Source organism: Poecilia reticulata, chromosome 9 (assembly GCF_904066995.2).
Source record: "Poecilia reticulata chromosome 9, P_reticulata-male-v2, whole genome shotgun sequence".
Taxonomy (NCBI): Eukaryota; Metazoa; Chordata; class Actinopteri; order Cyprinodontiformes; family Poeciliidae; genus Poecilia; species Poecilia reticulata.
This window is the reverse complement of record NC_088838.1, coordinates 6,785,949-6,810,870: the sequence shown is the minus strand read 5'-3', so window position 1 is coordinate 6,810,870 and position 24,922 is coordinate 6,785,949. Positions and strand designations below refer to the sequence as shown.

At 39.0% G+C, this 24,922-nt stretch overlaps 2 protein-coding genes across 5 annotated transcripts in view; both read left to right on the top strand.

Moving 5' to 3' along the window:
* Positions 1-1,677, top strand: part of sema4c (sema domain, immunoglobulin domain (Ig), transmembrane domain (TM) and short cytoplasmic domain, (semaphorin) 4C) — a 126,740-nt gene extending 125,063 nt beyond the window's left edge. The window contains exon 17 of one of the 2 annotated variants that reach the window (XM_008417656.3): positions 462-1,677. The gene's annotated coding sequence lies outside the window, so the exon portion shown is untranslated. Of the gene's footprint in view, positions 1-347 lie in introns of both variants that reach the window. The other variant, XM_008417652.3, reaches the window with a different exon arrangement.
* Positions 1,678-6,167: 4,490 nt separating this feature from the next.
* On the top strand, positions 6,168-24,140 carry cdca2 (cell division cycle associated 2). Of its 3 annotated transcripts, none has more exons than XM_008417659.3 (14): positions 6,168-6,505; positions 6,887-7,070; positions 8,518-8,654; positions 10,275-10,440; positions 10,847-10,992; positions 16,448-16,568; positions 16,822-17,129; positions 17,725-17,776; positions 17,872-17,946; positions 18,634-18,755; positions 19,685-19,741; positions 19,978-20,046; positions 22,520-22,682; positions 22,830-24,140. In XM_008417659.3, exons 1-14 carry the CDS (start codon positions 6,497-6,499, stop codon positions 23,645-23,647), a joined length of 2,427 nt encoding a protein of 808 aa, XP_008415881.2. In that variant the 5' UTR covers positions 6,168-6,496; the 3' UTR covers positions 23,648-24,140. The 3 variants fall into 3 exon arrangements, with proteins under 3 accessions (XP_008415881.2, XP_008415880.2, XP_008415879.2); XM_008417658.3 differs by having other exon boundaries at positions 19,975-20,046; XM_008417657.3 differs by having other exon boundaries at positions 19,954-20,046.
* Positions 24,141-24,922: the final 782 nt, after the last annotated feature.

The following is a 24,922-nucleotide window of genomic DNA, read 5'->3' as shown; positions in this document are numbered from 1 at the left end:
AGGCTGTTTCACCAAATGAACTTGATTTGGAACAGGGCTGCAACATGTGGAAGAAGTGAAGAACTGGGAATACGTTACGAATGCACTGCGTCTGTACTTGGCTCCATTGATCTCAATTTCTAATCATCTTTTGTCACTTCACAAGCTCCAAACGTGTTTTATTTGGATTTTAAGAGCATAATTGTGGCGTGGAAAGGAAACGATACATGTTCAATGTAAAAAATAAATAAATAAAAAGTTATGAAAAAGTTCAAGGGGTATGAATACTTTTGCAAGAAATTACTCTCTGTAGCTACTGAAATATAGCTTCCTGCTGATACTAACATCAGTTGTTTGTTTCCTTGCAGTGTTTTTAAAAAAAAAATGTCATCGTGTATCTTGTGGATGTGCCTGTGGAGACCGGAGGAACGCATGAAGGAGCCGGAAAGTAAAGTACCTTGTGTTGTTCCCACTGTGTACAGAGCGATGAAAAAAACGAAATCTAAAGAACCCCTACGACTGAGGAGGTCGACAGCCATCAGCACTTCATCCTACTGTTGCATGATCTTCTCTGCAAGTGGACTGCACACCTTTGATAATGATCATCCCTGTACAAAAAGTGAAACATTTCCATCCCTGTTTGGACTTTTTTTTTTTTCCATGCTCTGACGTTGTGCAACACTAAAGATCTCTTGAAAAAAAAAAAGACAAAAAAAAAATAGCCAGCTAAATTTCACGCCTCAAGACTTGTACAGTAAATTCATGGCTGTATTTCAACATGTTTACTTTCTCTGTGCCTCTTCACCTTTCTGGAAAGAAAAGAAAAGAAAAAAAAAAAACGCCAAAGTAGACTGCAGTTGCTTTTGTTCCTCTTGAAATTCCTGAATAAGTTTTATTTGATTCCAGATCGATATCTTAAGTCTCAGCAATCCGTCCGCTTTGCTGCGCTGAGCTGGTGTCAGCAACCTTCCTGCATATTTTATCTGCGGCTAAACTTCCCCTCAAGCGAAAGGCGAAACGTGTCTGAAAACTGAGGAAGCTGCTGTTTGTTTCCTGTTTACATGTCAGTACTGATCTCCTGGGCCAACATATATATATACATATACACACACACACATATATATTTTTTCATCTCCACAACATGAAGAAATGCTGAAATTGGAAACCGTTTTCAGCCCCTGAAACCGGAATGCAAAGCTGCTGACTTGAAGCAAATCAACAAACTGATCACTTTATTTTTAAATCTCTTGAGGCAAAAAAAAAAATAAAAATGCTAAAGAATAAATGAGCTCTTTACACTGGTACTTGGTTATGTCTCAATATTTCTCCTTTATTTTTTTACAAATCGGGCTTATTTTCACTACGTAATGTTGGAAAACGTAAAAACAAAGAAGACAGGTCTGAAGCTTGAAAAACATGCATGTGTAACGTTCTTAATGTGCCGTTCCTCAGCTCTTAAATGTTTGGATTATTTCTCCCATGAGGCTTTATGTTCTGCTGTGTTCTTACATTATTATTATTATTTGAATAATTTTTGCCCCTTTTGTTTTGCTTGTTATTGTTCAGTTTGTTTTTAAAATATCTTAAGTAACTTATTTCACTTGTACAAACTTGTCAATATTTATTATCATTGTACATATGTCCTTATTTTTTATATGTGTATATAAATACACAAATAAAAAAATAGACATACTTGGAGTTTGAGTGTTTGTTATGGAAGGAATGGCTATTTATTTATGTCTAAGTCATTTTACATGTGGATAAGACGTCATTTAAGGGCTAAATGACCGAGCTGGTGGTACAAACACGCAAAACTAAAAAAAAAAGGAAGAGCTAAGTGAAACAGCTCACAGAAAAATTTTCAGATAAACTTATATTTTCTTTAAAGAAGAGGTAGACACAGAAGGTGGATGACAACTCAATCTAAATCAAGAGTTGGCACACAAAAATATGAAGAAGAGAGTTCTGTGAGGGTAAAAAGTTTGGAGACAGAAGAGTGACGCACTGCTAATGCTAGGCTAGTTAGCATGGCCACCGATGACGGCGGATAAACAGTTTTCCTGTCACGGTAAGTTGTTTCTCATATGAAGCAGCATTGATTGACAGTGCTAAGACCCGCCTCCTGGCTGTGATTGGTTGTTTTTAGTGCATTTCTTCAGACGGCGGAGATTGTAGGTCAGGTCATAGACATAATATGAGAGTAGACCCCGCATTGGCTTCTCTGGCGCAGGAAATATGGCGGCCATCTTGGAGCGGTCGTCCCTCTTTGCTCAATCAAAACAGCAGAAGACGCCTCAGCACTGAGGGATATTGTTCTGATTGATGGACTATTGATATGAGGGCTCCACAGACAACATTTCACAAGTAAGATGGACATATTATTGTGTATTTATTGTGATTGGAATATTATTTTACTGTATGTCCACCGGTGAGATGCCAGCTAATATTACGGTAGCTACAGTGCTTGGTGTAATACGGGGTTCAGCCCCGCTATGAAGGCTAACTGAGATTCCATCCATCCATCCATCCATCAATTTTCTTTACACCCTTGTCCCTTAGTGGAGTCGGGAGGGTTGCTGGTGCCCATCTCCAGCTAACGTTCCGGGTAAGAGGCGGGGTCACCCTGGACAGGTCACCAGTCTGTCGCAGGGCAACACAGAGACACACAGGACAAACAATCATGCACACACACACTCACACCTAGGGGCAATTTAGAGAGGCCAATTAACCTGACAGTCATGATTTTGGACTGTGGGAGGAAACCGGAGTACCGGGAGAAAACCCACCATGCACAGGGAGAACATGCAAAAAGACCGGGGCCGGGATTCGAACCCATAATCTTGCTGCAAGGCAACAACTCTACCAACTGCGCCACTGTGCAGCCTTTAACTGAGATTCCGTAAATCTAAAAAAAATTATTATTCTCTAACATTGACAAATTATCTGACACAAGAGCCTACATTAGAAATGAAACAATGTAACATATATTATAAAACGTATGTGTTATAACATTCACCAGCAAAGTTTACACAGGTGGTAAAGACTATTATTTATATGTAATTCTTTTACTAGTAAGATACATCCTAAATCTTCCGTTTTTGTTTTGAAAGTTTCATAAAGACACGATGTGAGGAAGAAGAGGGAGATATCTATAAAGAGAGGCGGATTCACTGCAGCACGGATGAATCGCACATCGGATTTTGGGCTCAATCTCATGCTTTGTAATATGCTCATCATGCATCAATATCAGAATATTCCATTCCTATTCTATTGTTATAGCCACTAAGCATATTTAAACATGCTGAACTATGTATTAAAAACACTTAAAAATACAATTGTTTATAATTGTAGCTTTGATAGATGTTTCAATATGGTTTCCAGTAACAAAAAAGCGTGTTATGATCGATTAAATGCTCTGATACGTCATTGTGCCTGCTAAACACACAACGCTGAGTGGAGCGGTGGACCGCTCCAAGATGGCCGCCCTAAATCTCGTCAGCGACAATAAGCGAGAGCAGTCCATGAGGTGTCTATCCTTATGTCTATGGGTCAGACAGGAAATGGTGGAGATTGATCTTTTCACAGATTATCTGATTAGTATTGTACTGTCATGACAAGTTAACAGTTTTAACAAATATGTAAAAAAATAAAAAAAAAAGTTCATAAAAAGTTACATACTGCAGCTCTAAGGTAGAGCAGTTGTTTTGGACAAAGTCTTAGAAGCAGGTTTCAGATGGTTTGAACATATGCGGGGAAGAGATAGTGGATGTGTTGGATAAAGGATGTTGAATATGGAGCTGCCAGGCAGGCAGAAAAGGGAAAAAAACGGTGATGGAGGGTCGGTGTGACAGGAGGAAGATGCTGGGGACAGATCGAGCTTGTGGCGACTGCTCCAAGGACCAGATATCTCCTGTTAGACAGTGTTAAATTGCTGGAAAGTTTTTGTCATTTTCAGTCTGAGACCTGAAATATAAAATAAGTGCAACAGGCTCATACACACCAAACATGAGTCAAGCATTGAATCTAGAAACCAAGAAACAAAAAGTATTTGATTCAGTGGAAGAACCATGAGAAGAAAACTACTGTTTTGGCCGACAAAAGCAGGGATTCACATCACCCCGGACACATCATTTCAACTGTGAAACACAGTGGTGGTAACATCATGCTGTGGGGGCAGGGAACCTGGTCAGAACTGATGAGAAAATGGAAATAAATAAAGACATTAATTGAAGAAAACATGTTAGAGACTTGAGCTTTGGAGGTTTGACTTTGAGCAGCAAAGTTACAAAGGTTTAGATCTTAGCGCAATGAAATGGTCAAAGTTCTTTCGCGTGCTTTAAACCGAACTACCTCAGAATTTAGCACACTTGGAGAAAGATGATTTGTGGATGTGAAGGTTGGGAACTCATTACATAAAAATTCTCCCTTTATTTTCGTTATTCTGCTTCGGTGTTCTCACTTAACTCGCTGTTAAAAGGGAAATCCAGTCAACAAAGCAGCAAAACTCCAATCTTACATTTTGAAACAACAGATGAGTGTCGAATAAACATTTAAAATGTGTTTAATTCTCAGCTTACTCTCATGTGTGGTTATTCAGTTTCATCAGGCTTCTGTTCGTTTGCACGGCCCTCGCTGGTGTCGACGCAGCAAGGCACACGTTTCATGTGGTCAAAGTCCCTGGTGTGGAGAGATTGGCTCTCTGCTGCATCTGATCTCAGTGTGCTCAGCTGCAGAACACACTCTGAAACCTCACAAAAAGGAGGAGCTTGGAGTGTGTCTCAGACGCTTTGTGTGTGGTTACAGGGTTTACAGAGATTTCCAGCAGTGCACCTGTTTGGGTTTACAGGTTTGTCTTTGGGGGTTGGGAGGCTTACAGCACCTCCTTTGAAGCTATCAGATAAATCACATAATGAAATTGTAGTTACATTTAAAATTCTGTAGTTTGTTTTACACAAGTCAAAAGCAAAGTACTGGCTGACAGAAGCCCAAACCGCTTTTATGTGGAATGAAATCGCATAATGTGGCTAAAAGACAGGCGGAAAACCACATAGTATTTGTAAAGTTTACAAAATGCTAATTCTGCTCGTCGCTAGCACTAGCACAGAAAGCTAGCTCGTCAACAATATCAACAATATCATATGATATTGTTGACATGTGAGCAACAATACCAAGGAGAATGCAACCCAGTTTCAACTGGGGAAAAAATTGCATTTTCTGGGAAAATGCGGTGTGAATGCTGTAAGCTGAAATATTTTTTGGTGAATATTCCAGAAGCATTTTAAATCGGCTGCATAAGACTTGCAGAAATGTAACAAATATGAAGAAACGGCAGAGGAAAGCAAAAGCGTGCGAAACGCATACAGAAAAACTGTTTTAAAGGAGTGAAAACTTTCAGTCAATGCACAAATTTCACTCAAGATTATTAGAAATAAGCAGAACACTGCTTTCTAATAGAGTTTATAGCTTAGCTTTCAAAGCAGTTAATTGGTTAAAATTCGCTAAAAAGCTAAAACCAGCAGACATGCTAATGTAGGCTATCACTAGCAATTTCTTCATCGTCCAATATATTTGATATGGAATAGAAACTGCTGCTCCATGAGTCTTATGAAGACTGCCAAATTACAACACATAACTTATTAAATATATTTTAAATGCGCCAGTTTATTAACTATTCACTCTCCATAGATTTTTAATCTTTTGATCCATCTTTAAATGTTTAAACATACATTTCTCATTTAAAAATGTACAATAAGGTTTTCTCAAATACCTTTTTTTGATAAACGTATGCAAAGGTGAGTCAACAGAGCTCTATTAAATGTTCGTTTTAGATTTAATTTAAACGCAAATCATGAATTTTTCTGTTATATCAATAAAGAAAAAAAAAGAAACCACTAATTACAGCCACCAGCAGAGGGAGCTCTGGGGATTAATATAACTAAATTTGTCGCCTTCGTGAAAAAGTTTATTATTGTTATTATTATTTATTATTATAATTAAAATTATTATCCTATATCGTAACTGCAGAAAATAGGTCATTCAATTATTTTCAAACACACTACGCTGAAAATTTTGAGCTGACTTCATATGACAAAATGAATTCAATGGTCTTACTGGTTGGAACCAGTCACGTGGTACGGAACTCTTCGTTTCTATTGGTCAGTTTGTATTTTGAGTCGGTCAGGTCGTGTTCAAGCCGTTTAAGCAAATGAAAAAATAGTTCCACTGAATATAGCACAATTTTGCATGTTATCGGTGTTCTCTAATGTAGTCTTATTTCCGAGCTGTAATTAGGTCACCTGAGGATGTAGTAAAACATATCATGTCCGGTTTTCAATGTACTGTTTAAAAATTTTATTACCTGCTCCGCGGATGGATCCATCAGTGGCGCTTAGCTGAGCAGTGGAGGGTGATTTGAATACCTTGCTGCTGCAACTGTCGTTTTTCAAGAATATTTTTAAGTATTTTTCGACTGTATATGAATATACTTTTAAGACATTTTACACATGTTTTAAGTTGAATGCTCAAGGTAAGAGTTTGACTTGCTGTCAATAAGTTGTTTTCACTAGTTGTTGCTGCAGTTCGCCAACTTGTTACATGTCAGGGTGTCAAAACTAGATAGCACTGGCTAATAGCTTTGCCATTGAAGTTTTTTTCCGGCTACAAACACTTTGCTGCAACTCATACGTTTTCAATAGTACTGTGTATTTTTGTTTGCCTCTAATGCGTGCTACATAATTGTTACCCTAGAACCATGTTTTGTAAAAAAAAAAAAAAAAGAAGTTTCGTCTGCTTTTCCAGAAGCTATTGAGCCCAATACACTAATAAATATTGTAAATAAATATATGTCCATATACATTTTTACGTTTACGTGATCCTTGTGTGATGTGCCAACATTTTGTCAACACAGATGTCTACAGACCAGGCAGTCACTAAAGTCCCAGTGGGGGATCAGGAGAACATGTCTCCCGTACAGGAAGATGCTCTTGCTGTAATGAATGAAATCTCAACTCCGTTAAACTTTTCTAAGCTCACACCAGGTCAGTTTGGCATCTCTGTGGAGAGTTTTATCCCATCCTCATCAAACTGCAAAGGTAAGAAGCCTGAACTGTTGTTGACTACCAGGATAGTGTATGATCCACACGTGATCCAAGCCCTATTGTTTCTTATTATCATCGCAGAAATGAGAGTTTTAGCAGGATGTCATTTATTTTTATTCCTGGCAGCATATAATTGGGTGTCTGAAACCTAATTTTAGCAACTCCGCTGAGCCGCCTCAGTTAAAAATGTGTCACTCAGATGTGAAGCAGCACATCACATCCAGCTCACAGCAGCAACACGCCATCTTCTACATTACACACACCTCACCTTAGTAGAGGCGTTTATAAACGCATTTTAACAGCAACGCCTCATCAGTAGTTGCGTGCAGTGCATTGCAGAAGTATTACACAGAGTTTTCTCTATATTGTTACAGCAGAGAAAAACTTCACCACAAAACAACTTGTAATTGTGGAGTTGAATACAATGTATTTTTTTAACCAGAATAATCTGAAAAGTGTGGTGTGCATTTGTGCTCTACCACCTTTTAATTGGAGCGTCCTCTAAAAACGGTAAATTATCATTTCTAAGCTTTGAACGTCTCACCGAAAGTGAATCTTTGCCTGCACAATAAAACAGAGGAACACCGAACACTGTACAGTCATATTTAATAAATAATAACATGCGTCCCCATGAGTCTCGTTTCTTAGATTAAAAGTACCTTAAGAATAAAAAAACTCTAAGCAGGTATTAAACACACTTTTCGTTAATCCTCCATTACTGTTTTTAATTTGTATTATTATTGATCTAATGTAAAATTCTAACATTAAATGTCATGTTTCATTAAGTGTAAGTAGGAAGTGATCGTCATTAACAGATGTTTGAAGGACTTTCAAACATCCGTCTTCGTGTAATTGATCAATATTATGTTTCACTTAGTGATAAAGTTTTTAAAATAAATGGGTTTTTCAATAATATTCCAGTTTATTGAACTTCTATTGAAAAACATTCACATGTGAAATGGGCATCTTCAGGACGCTACTTACCTAAAGAACTTTTTTATCACGAAATCTGCACACAGGTACTTAATTTATTCATATTTTCAAATTTACTGATTTTTATTGATTCTCTCATGGAACAAATAGTGGAGGATATAGTAAAAATCATATTTCTGATAACGCTATCAGTTTAATTATTGTTTTTTATTTAACATCATTAATTGAAATTAATCAAGATGTCGATCAATCAGAACTTTTCATGACAAATGCTAAACAATATTATAAACTAATGTGTCCTGCTTTTGAACAAACCAATATCGCAAAATGATCCGGGAGCCAACAGTGTCACCGGATCCATCCCTGTCAGGGTTTATTGAGCCTGCATGAGATAAAAAATAACAGTTGTGACTTGCACGAGGATGGGTCGTTAATCTGAAAAGAGAATTTGTGTAGTTTTCCTTCTGACACCAGCTGAGCGTCACCTCTCTCTCTCCTCCTCCTCCAGACAAATCCCGCCTCGCACAGATAAAGTCCCGGCGGAGATCTGGCATCGGCGCCCGGGGCTCGCCGGAGACGAACTCCCTCATCCGCTTCAGGGCCCAGCAGGGGATGAAGACCCCGCCTGCCTCACGCACCCCAGAGGTGGGCGAGATGCTCCTCAGTTTGACAACTGCTGCTATTTAAACCCCGCGTTTAAATAGCTGAACATTTGCGACCTATTTGTTCTTGTGTTAATTATTTGTTCATCTACGTAGGGACATTAAGACCTGCACACAGCAGCGTCCTTAGAGCAGGGTTACTTCATTCCCTGATGCTGGATGAACCTCTTAGTCACATAGAAGATGAGAGCATAGCTAACGATTGTTTGAATTATCGAGGGAGGTTTTCCTCTTTTTAGTCCCAGAACATGGGCAGAAGGTTGGTTTGTGTCTATAAATGTGCAGTTAGGTCAGTTCTGCACTGATCGCCGTGTTTTAGTGGCAGCATGTGAACACCACACTGTAGTCCCAACCAGCTTTGATCCAACAAACCTTTGAGTTTCTGTTTAAAATACCACTAAGGAGCAGCCAATACATCTCCAGCTGCATCTAAAAAAAGGACAATAACATGTAAAAGTTCAATATTTTGAATTTGATGTCTGAAATACAAACTTGACTTTTATCTAAAAAGAAGACTTTTTACCACAGGGCAGCAGTCCAGTTGTTTTTGTCTTTAGTCCAGATAAACTCATCAGACACGTCTGGTTCAGTGGTTTGACACAAGTAAAGCGACATTGAGGCCTGTCACAATAACAGATTTTGTTGGACGATAAATCGTCCCAGAAGTTATTGCAATAACTTTGTTGTTTTGAGACCATTTTCAAGAAATGTAATGGCAATGACATCATAATGCAGGAACAAATGATCACAGATCAATAAACTTTAAATTCTAATGAACATTTAACACCAGAACTGGAAGACATTTTAAATATCCAAAACTAAATAAACCAAACAACAGAAATAACAAATAAAATTAATTATGAAGTTTCTGTAAACCTCAACATATTTCACACCATGTGAAATTTATCAATATAATGATTTTTACTTTCTAAAATGAATATCCATATTTTTAGAGAAATACTTTCTGGAGAGACACAATATTTAATTTTAATGCTTGTGCACTTTACTGAAAGGTATTTGATTTAAACTTAAATTTAGAAACTTTAACACTTTTTGCTCCGCCTCAAAAAAAAAAAGCTGAAGATGGCCAATCAGGGACAAGAGGTGGAGACCAGAAACCGTCAGCCAATGACATTTGCTCATCTGCTCTGATGTGCTGATGATTAAGAAAAAGTTAACATTTTAATATTTTATCTTCTCCACTGCGACTGTTTTGAAACATGACTTTTCTATATGACAGAGAGGAGAAGTGAATTATGCTGAAAAAGTGTTTTAAAAAGTTTCTGTCAACACTCTGGAGCTTTTTTCGCTCTGAAAGCTACCAGTCCTCCAGTCTGCACGGGGTGAGTCACCAAAGCGAAGTGAGACGGTTTTCTAATTGCATTTAACCCGCGATGCCGCTGTCTGAGGAAATGAAAATATTCAAGTGGCTCTCTTTAAGCAAACCAGGGTTGTGTGTGTGATGTGCTCCCTCTCAGTAATACCACTTTGATAATTTCAAAAGTTTATGAGCTGCCAAGCTGCATCACTGAGTAGATGTGTTTATTCATTATTATTATTGTTTATTTTTTTATATATATATTTTTGCCATCTCACTCCCCAGGCCGTCAAAAGTAGCCCCGTCTTTCCCCGGGTTCCCTCCACCCTGAGGCAGAAGATGGCCTCCTTCCAGAGCCTGATGGACGTGGTGGAGAGCGACGGCTGTGATCCGACTCCAGCGCCGGACGGCGACGCCGCAGGACGCATCTCCGACAGAGATTATCCGTCTGGTGAGGCGGCCCGCGTCACCGAAGGATTATAGTAGTTTTAATTTCTCCGTCGGGATCCACGGCAGGAAGATTTTTCCTTTTTTCTTTCCTCTATCTAATGTCTGGAGACAAGTTCAAAAGCTCCAGATTAACACGCTGCACTGCATAAGCCTCACTCTGACATTTACAGTCAGTCGTTTCTGCTGAGCTCGGTCAAGCTTTGTAAATAGGCCACTTTACAAGTGAGACTTATCTGCCTTTCCTCTAATTGAGGGGTTTTAAGGTCATTTTGATAAAACGGTTTCATTTTGATTCGATTGTGATGTCCCCCAGGTTCTTTTTTGTTTTCTGTGTTTATGTAATTTATCCCCTTTTTGTATGTGTGTGTATATATATATATTGTTTTGTTTATTTTCCAACTTGTCAGATGGGCTCAGCTGTAACGAAGAGAAAGAGAACAATCCACCAGCCACAGGCAGCAAACCCAGGCGGCCGGCCCCCCTGGACGGCTGCAGTGTGGAGATTAGAGAGGAGAATATCTCTGGCCATCACTCTAGTTTGAAGGAACAAGAGGTACGCATTTTTCACATGCACACATAACTACTGTTTGTTTACATAAAAGCGACATCATTTTTAAATGAAAGCTATTGGTGACAAAAAAAAAACAAGCTGATTGGCTGATTCTTTGCTAGAGGTATTGTTCAGTTATTAAATAGAAAAGCCTGGTTTTACAAAAATAAAAGCTCTTTAATCAAAAGAGATCATACACAAACAAATGTTAAAATCAGTGACAACTTTTTTGGGATATTTGAATTTAGGTATTTTTTGTGAGGGGAGGATTTGAATTTTTTTTTCCCCAACATCAACCTGGAGTTTATACAGAAAGTTTTCTTTTAAGGTGACTGGTGATTAACTTCTTCTCCATAAAGGAAGAAACTTTAGGAAAACAAATCAAGTTTGCTTTAAAAAAAGAAAAATCAAGTAGCACAGTTCAATCGTTTTCTAAAACAATATTTTTCTCAAAATATAACTTGATAAATTGTTAATGTGATTTTCATCTAAAAGTCCCATTTGCATTATTACTCCAAACATCTATAATGTTCTTACAGAATAAATTTACATTAATAGAAAACTTCTCTTTACTTTCTTGTATTAATTTGTAGTTTTAAACCTGTAAAATACATACAATATATAATAACCTACTTATGTCTATTCCATTCAAACTAAATTGAATTTGATCTAAACTTTGTTTTATCAGGTCCATTTGAACTTTTCCAAGCCAACAACACAGGAATGTCTGTTGCTTTGTGTTGCTGTGCAGTTAGTCTTTTTATCAAGCTTTTCAAAATGTATTGTTCCCACTTTTTATGGCAATGTACTCTGAGACTATATCGACTACTGTCGAAAAGTAATAACAGATTGATTCATTTAAGGAGTGCCCAGTCTGTTATTACAATGTGGTTGTAAATGTCCATCATGTAACTAACGATAAAAACTGCAGTAATACCCATTTCCAAAACATTTAGTTTTCTACCTGTGTGTTTATTGTCAGGATAATCATACATGTGTATTTATTCACTTTAGATTCTGTTTCTGTGTGAATTTCTCCTTTCACAGCTGCAGGTCAGTAGGGATAAGTGTAATTGTGTGACTGAAAGTCCTGTACTTCAGTTAGCAACACAAAACACTTTAAACCCACTAATCCTATGGAAGAAAGCACAACCTGTACTTTCTGTTTTCTGTTGCCCAACCCGTTTCACAGTCTTTAAGCAGAAACGATAACATCCATCTGGAACATTTACATCTTTATCTCTCAATAAGTAAAAAGCAGTGTTTGGATGGCATTGCTGTCACAGTGAGAATCGACTGTCGTAGGTGAGGAAGCCTGACAGTAGCAGCATGTTACTTTGTCTGCCTCGACCCAGTGCTTTAAGTGTCTTATCTGCCTCGGCTCGTTGGTGCCACTCGACGGCAATTTCACCGACAATCCTGCGAGCGTTCCTTTACTTCTGCTCGGTTTAAAGACGTCATTTGTGCTTTTACTTTCATCTGGTGTGGAAAGTCAAAGGAGATGCCTGTTGCTGCTGTTGTTTTTTTTTCTTCTCCAGTCTGGGATTATTGGTGTCTTTCATGCTCTGTTCCTTTTGTTATGCGCCAGTCAACCGTTGCGTAGCATCATCTCTGGAGCTGTATAGACTTTTAACGCGTAGACTCCTTTCACTCTGCACGGTGGGATGTGCATCAGGTTTAACTCGAGCTGTAATAATTCAGCCAAAGAGCAGAAAGGTAAATGTAAAAGGATAAGTATTTATAGGCCTGATCCCACAGGGTTACTAAGCATACCTATGCATCAGCAAGGAGCAAAACACTTATTAAAATCTGATTTAGCTGCAACTACGCAGCAGGTGTGACTACAGAGACCTTTACGCTGCTGCTCTACTTCAGAGCTTTGCTTTAATAGAATAAGATCGAGTGATGTCTTTCTATAAAGCGCTCAGCTGTGAAGACATACAGGGAACCAGAAAGAGTACTCTATATTTAGAAATATTGCCATGTCAGCTCTGTGACTAAGTGGTTTCCCCCTTCTCCCCTCTCCTGCCTTCCTGTTCCTGCTTTAATCTGAGATGAAAAGGTCTAAGTGCTCTCATCATTTCTATGGCCACTTTGCAGCTGGATGTCTTGTGTTCAGAGCTCAGTGAGTTGTAGTCACTGAGCTCTTCGTCTGCATTCAGGTTTCCAGACTGGATGTCGATCATATGTGGTGGTGGAGCTGCTGTGACAGTCACAGTCAGGCTCACGTCTCCAACTTGAACACCAAAGAACGTTGATTTCTACCTGCCCACCTTACAAACAAGGTTAAAGCTATGATGATTGGCTGGTGAAACTTTGGTGTTTGTCTATCAGCTCGTCAGGTCTGTCTGAATCTGTTCTGTTTTTGATCAATCTTTTGGTTTATTAGTCTCATGGTTGGTTTTGAGTTGTATTATTGTCGATGAAATAGTTGATCTTAAGAGATTTCATTGGCTTTATCATCTCTGGCAGATTTATTTCTTTATTTGTTTTATTCTGACTTACTTTTGATTACAAATCCATTTATTTATGTAGTGTGAAGACAAGAGGAAAAACACCTCAAAGTCATGTTAATTAAACCTGCTCTTTTACTTTTCTTTCTCTTTTTCTTCTTCTCTATCTTCTCTTTCTTTTCCTTTCTTCCTTCGTTCCCTGAGCAACCAAAGTCTCGTACTAAGAAAAGAACCTCGAGGAAAATAAGTTTACTCTATGCAACATAACACACCACAGAGGTCCTAAAGAATTAATGTAGTCAATAAATGGTTGCCATTTATGAAAAATCTATTACAATTGCCGTTTAGCATAATAATTAATTTTCGCAATTTTAAAGAGCAATTTAACATCCTAAAGGCACAGAGATGGATGGTGGTTTATGTGGTTTCCATAGCAACAAAAGCAATAACAGATGGAAAAGGAGAGTTGCTGAGAGGTTGTTTGTTATTGAGAATATGAGCCTCCAAAGATAGCAACAACAGGATCCACAGCAAACTGTGTTCTTAAAACTTTTGACATTGTGAAAAGAAAGAAATTAAAAATCCAACCCAAATTTTCTGAAATTATTGTTGACGTAGAACATGTGACTTGGATTACAAGATGAACCATGACAACTGTCTGTTAGACCACAAAGTACTTTTGATAAGTTTTGTTTTGAAAAGTGGTTCATTCATCAGACAGTCCAATTCCACAGCTCCTTTACCCAAGAAAAGGGGGGAAAAAACAACAGAAGAGAGATTAAATAAAAGTGTCTAATCTAAAAATAAAATAAATAAATGGGAAGTGGGCAGATTAAAATCAGTAAGAAGGACAGAAACATTTACAGTGATGCCATCCTGATAGAAATCACTTCAAGCCCTTTATCACCACACTAAAAAAAAGGAGTCAGGAGTAAAAGACGGTGAAAATAGTTTGTTGGTTTTTGAGCTATCTCTGTGTCTCGTCTCAATTTTTGAGATCAAGATAAACTTTTCTTCTTTTTAAAGAAATCACTAGCTATGTTTCCTTTACAAACACGTGCAAAACTTCAATATTCTGCTACTGTTAAAAAAAACAAAAAAAAAACACCACCACAATTTTGCGATGTTTCCAGTAAAGAATTAAATTAAGTTTGTTCATGCAATAAGTTTTTAAAAGAAACATGCCGTGCCATCATCTTCCTGTTGTCTTCTTTGTGGTTTTTCCCAGTAGTCAAATCCGATTGTTGATCACATGACTTAAAAGTGTTTCCATTGCAGTTTGTAACATACACAAACTTGAATACTGCTGGGGGGAAAAAACACCTCATTTTAACACACAAACTTTCTATTGAAAAACATGAGTTTTTTCAAAATCTGTTTCACAATTTGTTTTCATAATTTGAATTTGCGCAATTATCTGGTCAATGGAAACGCACATACTGGTGTTGCTGTTCAGAAAGTTTGGACTCCTGGTATATAAGCAAATGTTTCTTATTGCACATCGGGCTGTGAAAGCATTTGGCAGCCAGAGCGGGAAACCGATGTTCCAAATGGGTCTAGAGTGGATGATCTGCAAAAGGAAAAGAATGATTGAAATGTGACTCCCTTTAGTGTCGACACCATATTGCAGAGACGCTTTATTTGCCAGCGGTCGTATTTAAGAGATACACTTTTAAGAAATGAGTCTGCTGTGACAGAAACATGAATGCTTTCACTTATAGGTTTTTGTTGCATCAGCCAAATGTTTTTGCTTAGTGAGGAGCGACGCCTTTACTGCTTTATCGTCAGAGGAAACTCTGACTTGCTGACAATTTACCTTTGGAGCGCTCTGAAAATAAAACTTCAAATATGTCGGATTTAATCCACTGCACCAAGCAAAACTTATATTTGTTAGGCAATTTCTCCACTCATCTTTCATTCAGATTGTGGTGTGTAAATGACTCAGCCAGCAGACAATGTAGCTCTGAATCAGTTTGAAGTTTGTACCTCTGAATGCCTCACTATCTGACTATCAAAAGGACACTTTTTTAAAAATGAAAAAACATTAAAGTGCTTCCTATTTTTAAACTGTAGAAATTTAAAAGATGTGTCATCTCCTTTCCTTTGTAAAGCGTTTTTTTTTTTTAACTGGAGATGAGTGATAAAATTAGCATTTTTGCACAATACTTTACAGATTCTGGTTTTACCTTTTTTGTCTCATTTAAATGCCTTAGAATATCATCAAACAGCTTTTACATCAAAAGATAACCTCAGTAAATACAAAACAATGTTTGTCAATGATTTAGTGAGGGAAAACATCTGTTCAAACCAGCCTGGGATTGTGTCAAATACCCACAGACATATGCATCATCTTTTAGAATGTTTTTTTCCTCACTATTTTTACTCACTATTTTATCATTATTACATTTAGCATAATTTCTACGTCATACTTTCTTTTTCTTGTCAGAAACTTGCTCATTTTGTTCTTGCTACACTAGCTAGCTAGCTGGTTTCACCAAAGGAGCTTAATAAATTTGACTGGCATCCAATCAGAGAGATGAGCACAGAAAATAGCTTTCTAATAGATTATTTTTTAGCTTATTTTATAATGATGTTTAAGTTTTTTTCTCCCTTTACTGCCTGTCTCCCCTCCTCCCTTACAACCCATTTTTCTGTTAAGTATCAAAATGGAGGCCACAAAACAAATTTGATTTACAAAATAAATTTAAAAAATTTCCGCATTTAATTTTTTTTTTTTTTTAACTAGGATAAACTGGAATGTATATTATTGAACTGACATGATTTTCCTTGTTAAGTGCGACGCTCGCTGTGAACTGGCGCTGTAGAAATAAACCGAATTGAATTGAATTCACTTTTTTCCCCTCATCTTGCCTTTGGTGTTCTGAGGCGCCCCCTGGTGGCCCTAAATAAAACCATTTTATCCTGAAACAGATTGAGCAGCAGCATGCTGTCCTTTCTACTGCAGCCCAGATTCACTGAGCATCCCACACTTTACCTGCTAACAGGATGCTTCCTGTAAACACCAAAGCCCAGGCCGCCCTCCCTCTGACGACCCCTCAGCCGTTTCAGACTCCCATCCCTCCCACATCCCCTCTCTTCCTACTCTGCTGGAGATGAAACCCCCAGGTAAACACACACACACACGCACATACTGAGGGAAGCTGGCCTTTGATCTTGTTTTAGTCTAGCCTTTGAGATTTAATGCTCAGTGGAGCTCTTTTTATTTTTTTACTCTAGCCTTGTCTGTAGGGCTCCATTGTTATATACCAAGCAGAAACAATTATTAGTAAATGAGGGATTCAGCTGTGCACAAGTGCTTATGCTGAAATAAAAATGGCAGCAATGTTTGTAAATTTAAGCTTTTGCTGCTTTGCTACAGCAAACGCGGACGAGACGCCTGCAGTGAAGAAGAAGAAGCAGGTGCGCTTCGGGGGTCCTTTATCTCCCGAGTTCTTCGATAAGAACTTGCCCCCCAGCACTCCGTTGAAGAAGGGGGGCACCCCAGCACGAGCAGCCACTCCCGGCGGGGGCCTCCAGCCGCGCTCGGTGCTGAAGACGCCGCAGAGGAGCGACTCAGAAGACCAGCTGGATCTTCTCAGCCTCGCCGGGTTTGGTGCTTCTCCCACGTTCTCAATGTCTCACAAAAACAGAGTGGCGCAGGAGAGGGAGGACGACGAGGACGGAAAGGTGTGTGCTGTGCTAAACCTGTCACTACAAATAAATTAAAATCATTCATTTTCATTTGGACAACAGTCGTTGCAGAAACGCTCGACTTTAATGTAGAAAACATTAAACCTTTGACACACAACACAACCCATGGTTATTATTGTTAACTAAAACTAACTGAAACTGAGAGCATTTTTGGTAACTGAAATAAATGAAAACGGTAATTAATGTGGTAAAACCTAACTAAAACATCCTGAAATCATGGGTACAATATTCTTTTTGTGTTTATGAATCTATTGGTATTTCGAACTGATGTGAAGTTGATTTTCTTTTTCACAATTTTTCATAAGCAGTTTATGTCAGCTATCAGCAAATTATGATTGATTTTGGTTGTTTTGTTTTCTTAGTCTCAAAACAACAATATTATTGTTGATTGCAATGATTTCTGGGACAATTTATCGTCCAATAAAACTTACCGTGACAGACCAAGATAGTGTTTGGTTGATGCTTTAATGGTGACCACGGTAACAGCTGAATTCTTAAAATCGCTTAAAATGTGTGAGGTTTGTTGTATTAAAGCCTAAGGCTAAATAAACATTTTCTTTTTTTCTCTTAGATTGTTTTCCCGTCCATGGAGGAGACGGACTCGGCTGTGTCGAGTGAAGCAGGTTGAGCAGAACTCTTCAGATGTTCATGTTGTTTTCGTCCTGCGGTCTGTGATAACCATGTGTTGTTGCTGTTTTTCTTTTCTTTGCATTTCTAGATTGTCCTTTTAATGCTCAGCCGTTAAATTTAAACATGGCTTTCCACGAGGAGTCGCTCTCCCAGCATCTGAGAGGTAAAACTGCTTCTCTTACTTTCCACATTTTCATCTCCGCCACAATAATGAAATCAGAGGAATGGGAGGATTTGACACTGTTGTTTAAGTTGCTTCGCTTCAGTAGTGGCTGCATGGAAACAAACAGATCATATGTTTTTATTAGGTTATTATTCCAGTTTGAAGTGTGACTAGCAGACTTTTCCTTTTTCCCCTTGACATAATCTTATTTGATGCTTTCTCTTTGCTACGTTGCCTCAGAGCTCCTGCCTCCTGTTGTTTACTTCTCATTTAAAGTGCATACAGAGCATTTTGATGCTTTTTAAGCTTCAGCTTATTTTTATTTGTCAGAATCGTCTTTGGGAGGCTTGTGTTCATTTATTTATGCATTTATTTTCAGCGTTGACAGAAGTTGATGCACAAATAGTTGGTGGAACGTTTTGATGTCTTGATATCTGAAATATGAAAGTATTTTCCATGCATGGCTGTTGTCCTGCTGCATTCCTACGCCTGCTGTTCTTTTTAATCGCCGCCATCTTTCCCACGTATTAAAGGTATTAGCAGTGAGCTGTGCGATGTCTGTGGGCATACTGTTATCGTAACCGTCCATAAAATTAGAATCATTATCAAGCGTAGCTGAAGGCCAGTTATTTAAAGCTTATTTCAGCTGATTTGCTGCTGCGTCTTTTTTTCACCCATTTGCCTCAGAAACCGAACCAGAACCGAACCAAACCTCTCAGACGGATCAGTCAACGGCCGAGGAGAAGCAACTTGACCGCGGCGCTGAAAGTCCGACTCCGATCCAGTCCACAAACAGAAGAAGAGCAAAGGTGTGACCCCATCCTAAACGTCCAAATCAAGTGTTTGTGAAAGAGCAGCCTGGGTGAAGTCCTTGTGTTTGTCTGATTGTTTGAACTGTGAATTGTTAATTCAGTTAGGGATACCAAAAAAAGTCCAAATTTGTTCCACATCTTAGAAATGGTTCTACTTTAACACGGCTTCTTTCAACAGGCGTGTTCAGGGTGTCTGCTGAACATGCCCAGATTTAAGGAAGTCTTAAATCCATTTATTGACAACTAAGGGAAGTTGGCCTTAAATACGTTAATCACAGGTCTTAAATTTGGGCGTTAGAGGATTATTTAATTTATTATTTAAATTATTATTTTTATTTAATCTTGTATACAGCTACTTTTTTCATTGTGGGACTTTTCTGTCAGGCGAAGGTTTAAGTGCAGACATCTTAATTGTGTTCTGTGACTTGAGGCAGTCGAGGCTACTGGTAACTAGCTGCTTACCTTTGCTAGCTAGCATTTTTGTGTGCCGTATTTATATATATATATTTTTTTTCCTAGCTTAAATTTCAGTAAAAGTGGAATCAAAAAGTGTTAAATTTAACTTGCTGAAGCCTGCAGATACCCTGATGTTGACATGTTTGGTGAAAACTGGAATAGAAAAGAAATGTCTTTTTTTGTCCCACAATGGAGAAATTTCTGTGCAGCAACAACAAAGTGACAGGCAACAGTAAATAGACTCACACAAAGATGGAATATAAAGGACAAAAATGCTGTACAGTAATGGCAAAATTTCAACTTAAATACTGTGTAGTACTGTGTAGTCTGTTAAATGCACCAACACATGAAACTCTACTTGCATTAAAAAAATTTTATTTGGACAAAGTTCATCCTGTTGCAATAGATTTTTTTGCTTTTTCTAATTTAAAGCAGCAAGTCTGTAAACATGTAAACTCGTCTCTCCACAGAACAAGGAGTCGTCTGAAGGCCAGCCTGGAGCGCAGCCCAGCAAGCGAAAGAGAAAGGTCTGCTTCCACCGCTCACGGTTTCTCCCTGATTCTTACTTGTAGAACTCTTCAGTTGCCAAATAAGATCAACTTTTTAATAATTCAGGGGTCGTAGCCTGCTCCCATTTATTCTGCTGCTTAATTCCTTCTGGATATGAACCTAATCGCGCTTTTCCATTTGGTGTGTGGAAGAGCGCGGCAGAGACACAGTGCATCTAATGTTTCCTCAGGCCAACTCTCTGTTCCTCCAGCAGCCAGAGGTCGGCGAACCCCTGAAGAGGTCGACGCGATCCGCTGCCAAGTTGGCCTGCAGGAAGATGAAGGTGGGTCTGCTTGTTACAGTCCTCTTCTCTGAGGATTCTGCACACATCACCCCGGAGGCCAGACATGGACTTGATGTGTTAGCGGTTTCACTCCGACTCACTTTGCTCAAGTTTAGGAAAGAGATGCATCTCTCCTAAATGTGTATTTATCTCTATATAGCCAAATATAGATCAACGTAGATCTGTAATGTAGAACGATGGTGCCCAAACTCTTGACATGTGGGACAAAAATGTCAAATGAAAACTATACTGGGGGTGCCACAAGATTTTTAGTATTTTTCTTCTTTACCTATAGTAATGTAGCAAGAAATACGTAAATCATTGAAGAGTTCAAAACAAAGGAGGGTCTTGCAGGTTTGCTAGATCTAAAAATACAGAAACCTAGCAAACTATATCCTACCTTTTCAGGTTGATCTTTTTACATTTGTTTTTTGTTTTGTTTTTTTCTTGCAGGTACATTCAACAGCAGTTGTTCTCGAGTTCTGTTGCATGTTTAGACACATTTAAATTCAGAAATTTGACGCATTATTAATTTAATCCAGTGCACCACAGCAAAGGGAAAAATAACGCAGAAAAACTGTTGAAGAATAACTCAAAATCACTTGTATTCTTCTCTTTTCTCACTCCCTGTGTCCACTATGCTACACACAGACCCGTTAGCATAGCAGCTGACAACAAACATACACTGGTATGTTTGTTGTCGTATTAAACACCAAAAACATGCAAGCATTTCCCAAACAAAGAACAGAACCTTAATCTGTTACAGTATGATCGCCTGACACAACTGTGGTTGATTAGCTAATTTAAACACCTGCTCTACTGATGATCTGTCTGAAAGTTTGTGTGGATAACCTTTTTTTTTTTTTTTTTTTTTTTTTTTTTTTTTTCAAAACCAAACCTTCCAAATTCTGCATGACATATGTTAAGGTTGTCAAAGTCAACCTTTGACATAGCTACTTCACTCTCCCTCGCTATTGTTTTTTTTAATTTTTATTTTTATTAGCTTTTTCCTGACCTTGTTATCTAGTTGTTACAGGGTTGATAATTAGAAGCGAAGCACTGCTTCCCTTTTTCTTTTATACATCACCTGTATGTTTAAGATCTATCGTCTTGTGTTGACAACTTGACAGTAAAACCACTGGTGGTCGTCGTCAACAAGTAGTTTTTGTCCTCCAGCAGGGAGCTGCATAGTGGGATGTTGCGAGAGTGATGCCACGCTGCTACGTGTCTATACATTTTCAACTTAAATTAAATCCTCTCAGTGCAGGAATCTGAACGTTTTGTTGGTTGAATACCTAAGCTAATCTTAAGGAACTTCCTGCATTTTCTTCTATCTTTTCTATTTTCCAACAAATTGACCGTCTGCTTCTCAGTCAAACAAGTAAAGAAAACTGTTTTTTTTTAGTTCCTTTGTATGGTTTTTAATCTCCAAAGTGTGATGCTGTAAAAGTTTGAAAACCTACCTTGAAAAGCGCTTGAACGTTACCATGGAAACAGTCTACGAACTCTGTATTGACAAAAAGAATCCAGTCCCAATCCTCTCTCTGTTGATCCGTTATCTGCTTTTTTCTACTGGTTTTGAAATGGTGTGTAGTGTCAGGGCAGATGTGGCTTTCATGACAGGAACATGGCTGTGCATGTCATTAATCGTTTTGAGATGAGTTTTTTTTTTTCAACCCAGAGTCTGACTGCATTTCAAAGGATAAAATATACATCTAATCAACTATAGAACAGAACTTTAGGAAGAATATAAATTGCTACATTTAATACTTCATGTAGCGACACAGAAGATAAAGTGAGATGTCAGTGAATACTTCCAACTTAAAAGTTTTGGTTCCGAATCCTGGCCTAAAATTGCTTAAATGAATGGATAATATTCAATGAAATGTCTGTTCATTCATCTTACGCTGTTGGAAAATGCTTAAAAATCTTAAGTCGTTTATACAGAGAGTTGGATTCTGATATCCATTGTCCTCCTAAAATCAACATAAACGTGTTAAATAAGTTTGTTCTTGTTTAAGTTGATTTAAGTGGTCTCTTTGGCTCTACTAGTAATGTTGAATTGATCTAGTTCTTTCATGCATGAGAGAAACTTTGTTGTATTGACAAATTACTTATTCTACAACAATTATTCAGTGCAGCTACGGAATAAAAAACCAAGATGCAAACACATTACATCTAGAATGACCCAATTCTGTTGTTAGAAGTACCTCAAATATGTATTATTTCTGGCTGAATGTGTAGAATTTATTTATTTTGTTAACTTACATTAGTTTGTCAGTAGGTGGCAGTGTAGAGAGTCTGATACTGGAGTCCACTAAAGAGACTAATATGCAAGTACACCATCAATACCAACACATGACCAAGAAAACAGTTTGAAAAAGAGCTTAGAGGTGTAAATTTCACAACACAAGTTTATATCGACCAGACTGCTTAATTAACCTTTTTGTTTCTTCCTAACATTGTTGTACAGGTGGCCTCCTCAGCCGCCCACCGCTGGAATAAGGATGTAGATTACTCTCTGTACGGCTCACGAGAGTACGCCTCCAAGAACCCCACCCTGAGCCCCATCACAGAGAGGCTGTCCTTCATCCAGCGGACTTCAGCCAGACAGCAGACCCTTGAGAGCCCCACAGGTAAAATGTGCTGTATACATCTTTAGCTGCAGTTACTGATTTGTTTATGTATTTTTGGTTCAGTCCGAGAAGACTGTGGTTCTTTGCAGAAAAGGTTAGAAGTGAAACAGAGCGCTAAGATTTTCCCTCTTTTGTTCCTCTAAACAGCCACGCATCAAGGATATGTCATCAGCCTTCAAATGCCAAATGTTATTCTACATAGAGAGGATTGCTCAGAGGGAAACTTTTCCATTAAATCTGTCAGCCTTCCTAGCTGTAGTCCAGAGAGGAACAACAGGCAGCCAAGGATTACAGCCAAGAGAGTACGGAAGAAGAGAAAGGTCAGTGTTGCTGACTGCGAGGTGCTTCGGGAGGAAATCACAGAGCAGCAATTAGAAGTTGACGTTTCACAAGGAACTCTGTCGACGTTCACCAAGAGTGAGCAGCGTGAAGCCGACCCTGAGGAGCCCTCTGCTGATATTCTCTGCACCGACTCAAGCAAATCGAAATATGACGCAAGTACATTGACGCCAACTTCCAGCTACGCTCCTTTGGGTGAAGACTCCAGCAAAGCAAAACCAGCAAAGAAGCAAGCTAAACAAGGCAGAAGGAGCTCAGCCCTGCTGGAACCACATCAGGCAGGGGAGCACCAACCCGACTGCGAGGGTAATGGGAATCAGGAGGAGGAAAGGGGACCCATTGTCGACCTCGCCCCTTGGCAGGCTCATTTTAATTTTGAGGACGTGTTCAAACCTGTTGCCACCAGACGACAGCGCTCGGTACGCCGCAGTCTGAGGAGCCAGGTGAACTCTGAACACGTCACCACTGGACTCGCCTGGGTGCCTCACACCTCCCCCGAATCAATTAAAGAGACTCGCAGAAGGACCCGCCACAGACGGCTCAGTGCGACGCTGCCTGTCCAACCGGCTCTCCCCGAGGAGGCGCAGGACTCCTCATCGAGCCAATGGACACCAGGGAAGTTATAATTTCTGCAACTCCGAGCTGTTTGTCTTCAATCGAGTCGATTTGTCTAAGGAGACTGATTGTTGTACATTAGTTGGAAAGCATTGACAGTTTTGTTCCTTGTGAATTATTTGATCTGAGTTCAGTTTCCCTCGAGTAACGAAGTCGGTCAATACACTAAGAGCCCAATGATCTCTGCTGACCGCCTCCTGATCAATATCACCCACTCAGCTGGTAATCACAGTGCATCTTCAGTCCCCATCTGAAGTCACTGGATCAAGCATCTTCTAGTCAATACCAACTATGTGGACAAGTAAAGATGGCTTTACTGCTAATATGTGGGAAATGTGATTTTATTTCTTTTAAATTGTATATAGTGCTCAAATGTGAAACAGCTTTTTTTTTTTATCATTTGTTCTTGAACCAGAAACTGTACATATGTAAAACAGTGTCCAGCTGCTTCTCTCTCCATCTGTGTGTTCACATCCAGTTCCAGTAAAGTAGTTTTTCCTCTCACTTACAGCCTCAGACCTCTTCCTCTTTAGCCGAACAAACTGCTGCATAAATGACTGTTCAGATTTCCATTTTGAAACTGGCCAAACGACTGGAGACGTATTGACCCGTAACCTCGCCGACCGTCCGCCAGTTATAGATTCAAATCAGCTGCTCGCCGCTTTCCCGATCCATCTATCTGAGAAGAACAGAGGGAGCAGTTACAAATTGAGTTTCAAATTCAGTTCACATCGGGAAATTGGCTTCCCCCCCCATCCTCCCGAATGATGCATGACTGTAATCTATCCATCATTGGGTAATTGACTACCTCCCTTTACATCAAGTCAGTCACTTGGCTGAAGGACGCTGGAGGTTTCTGGCTCCGCGGAGTAAGTGTGTGTGTGTGTGTGTGTGTGTGTGCGCGCGCCAAGGTCCCTTCTGTCCCCTCATTGGAAGACGGATGGACACAATCATGAGCTGTAATGTATGGTGTGTGGATGCAGTGTAGCAACACTGCCATCTTGTGGATATTTTGATGAGTTGCACCCCAACTTAAACTAAAATGCGCCAAAGACGTCTCAGGTGCTGAATTTATATCAAATTGATGCGGAATAACTTTTTCACTTCTATTATATAAAAAGCTTTAACATTTGTTGGCCTCGTGTTTGAATCTTTCTCTCTCTCTCTCTGTTTCTTGGCCTTTATCTTACAGTAATCCGACAGGAAAAGGAGAAAGACATGCGGCAAAAGGAACCGACGACGGGAGGCGAACTTCGTGGCCGCTTCGAGGTCGATAGTCTCTGTAG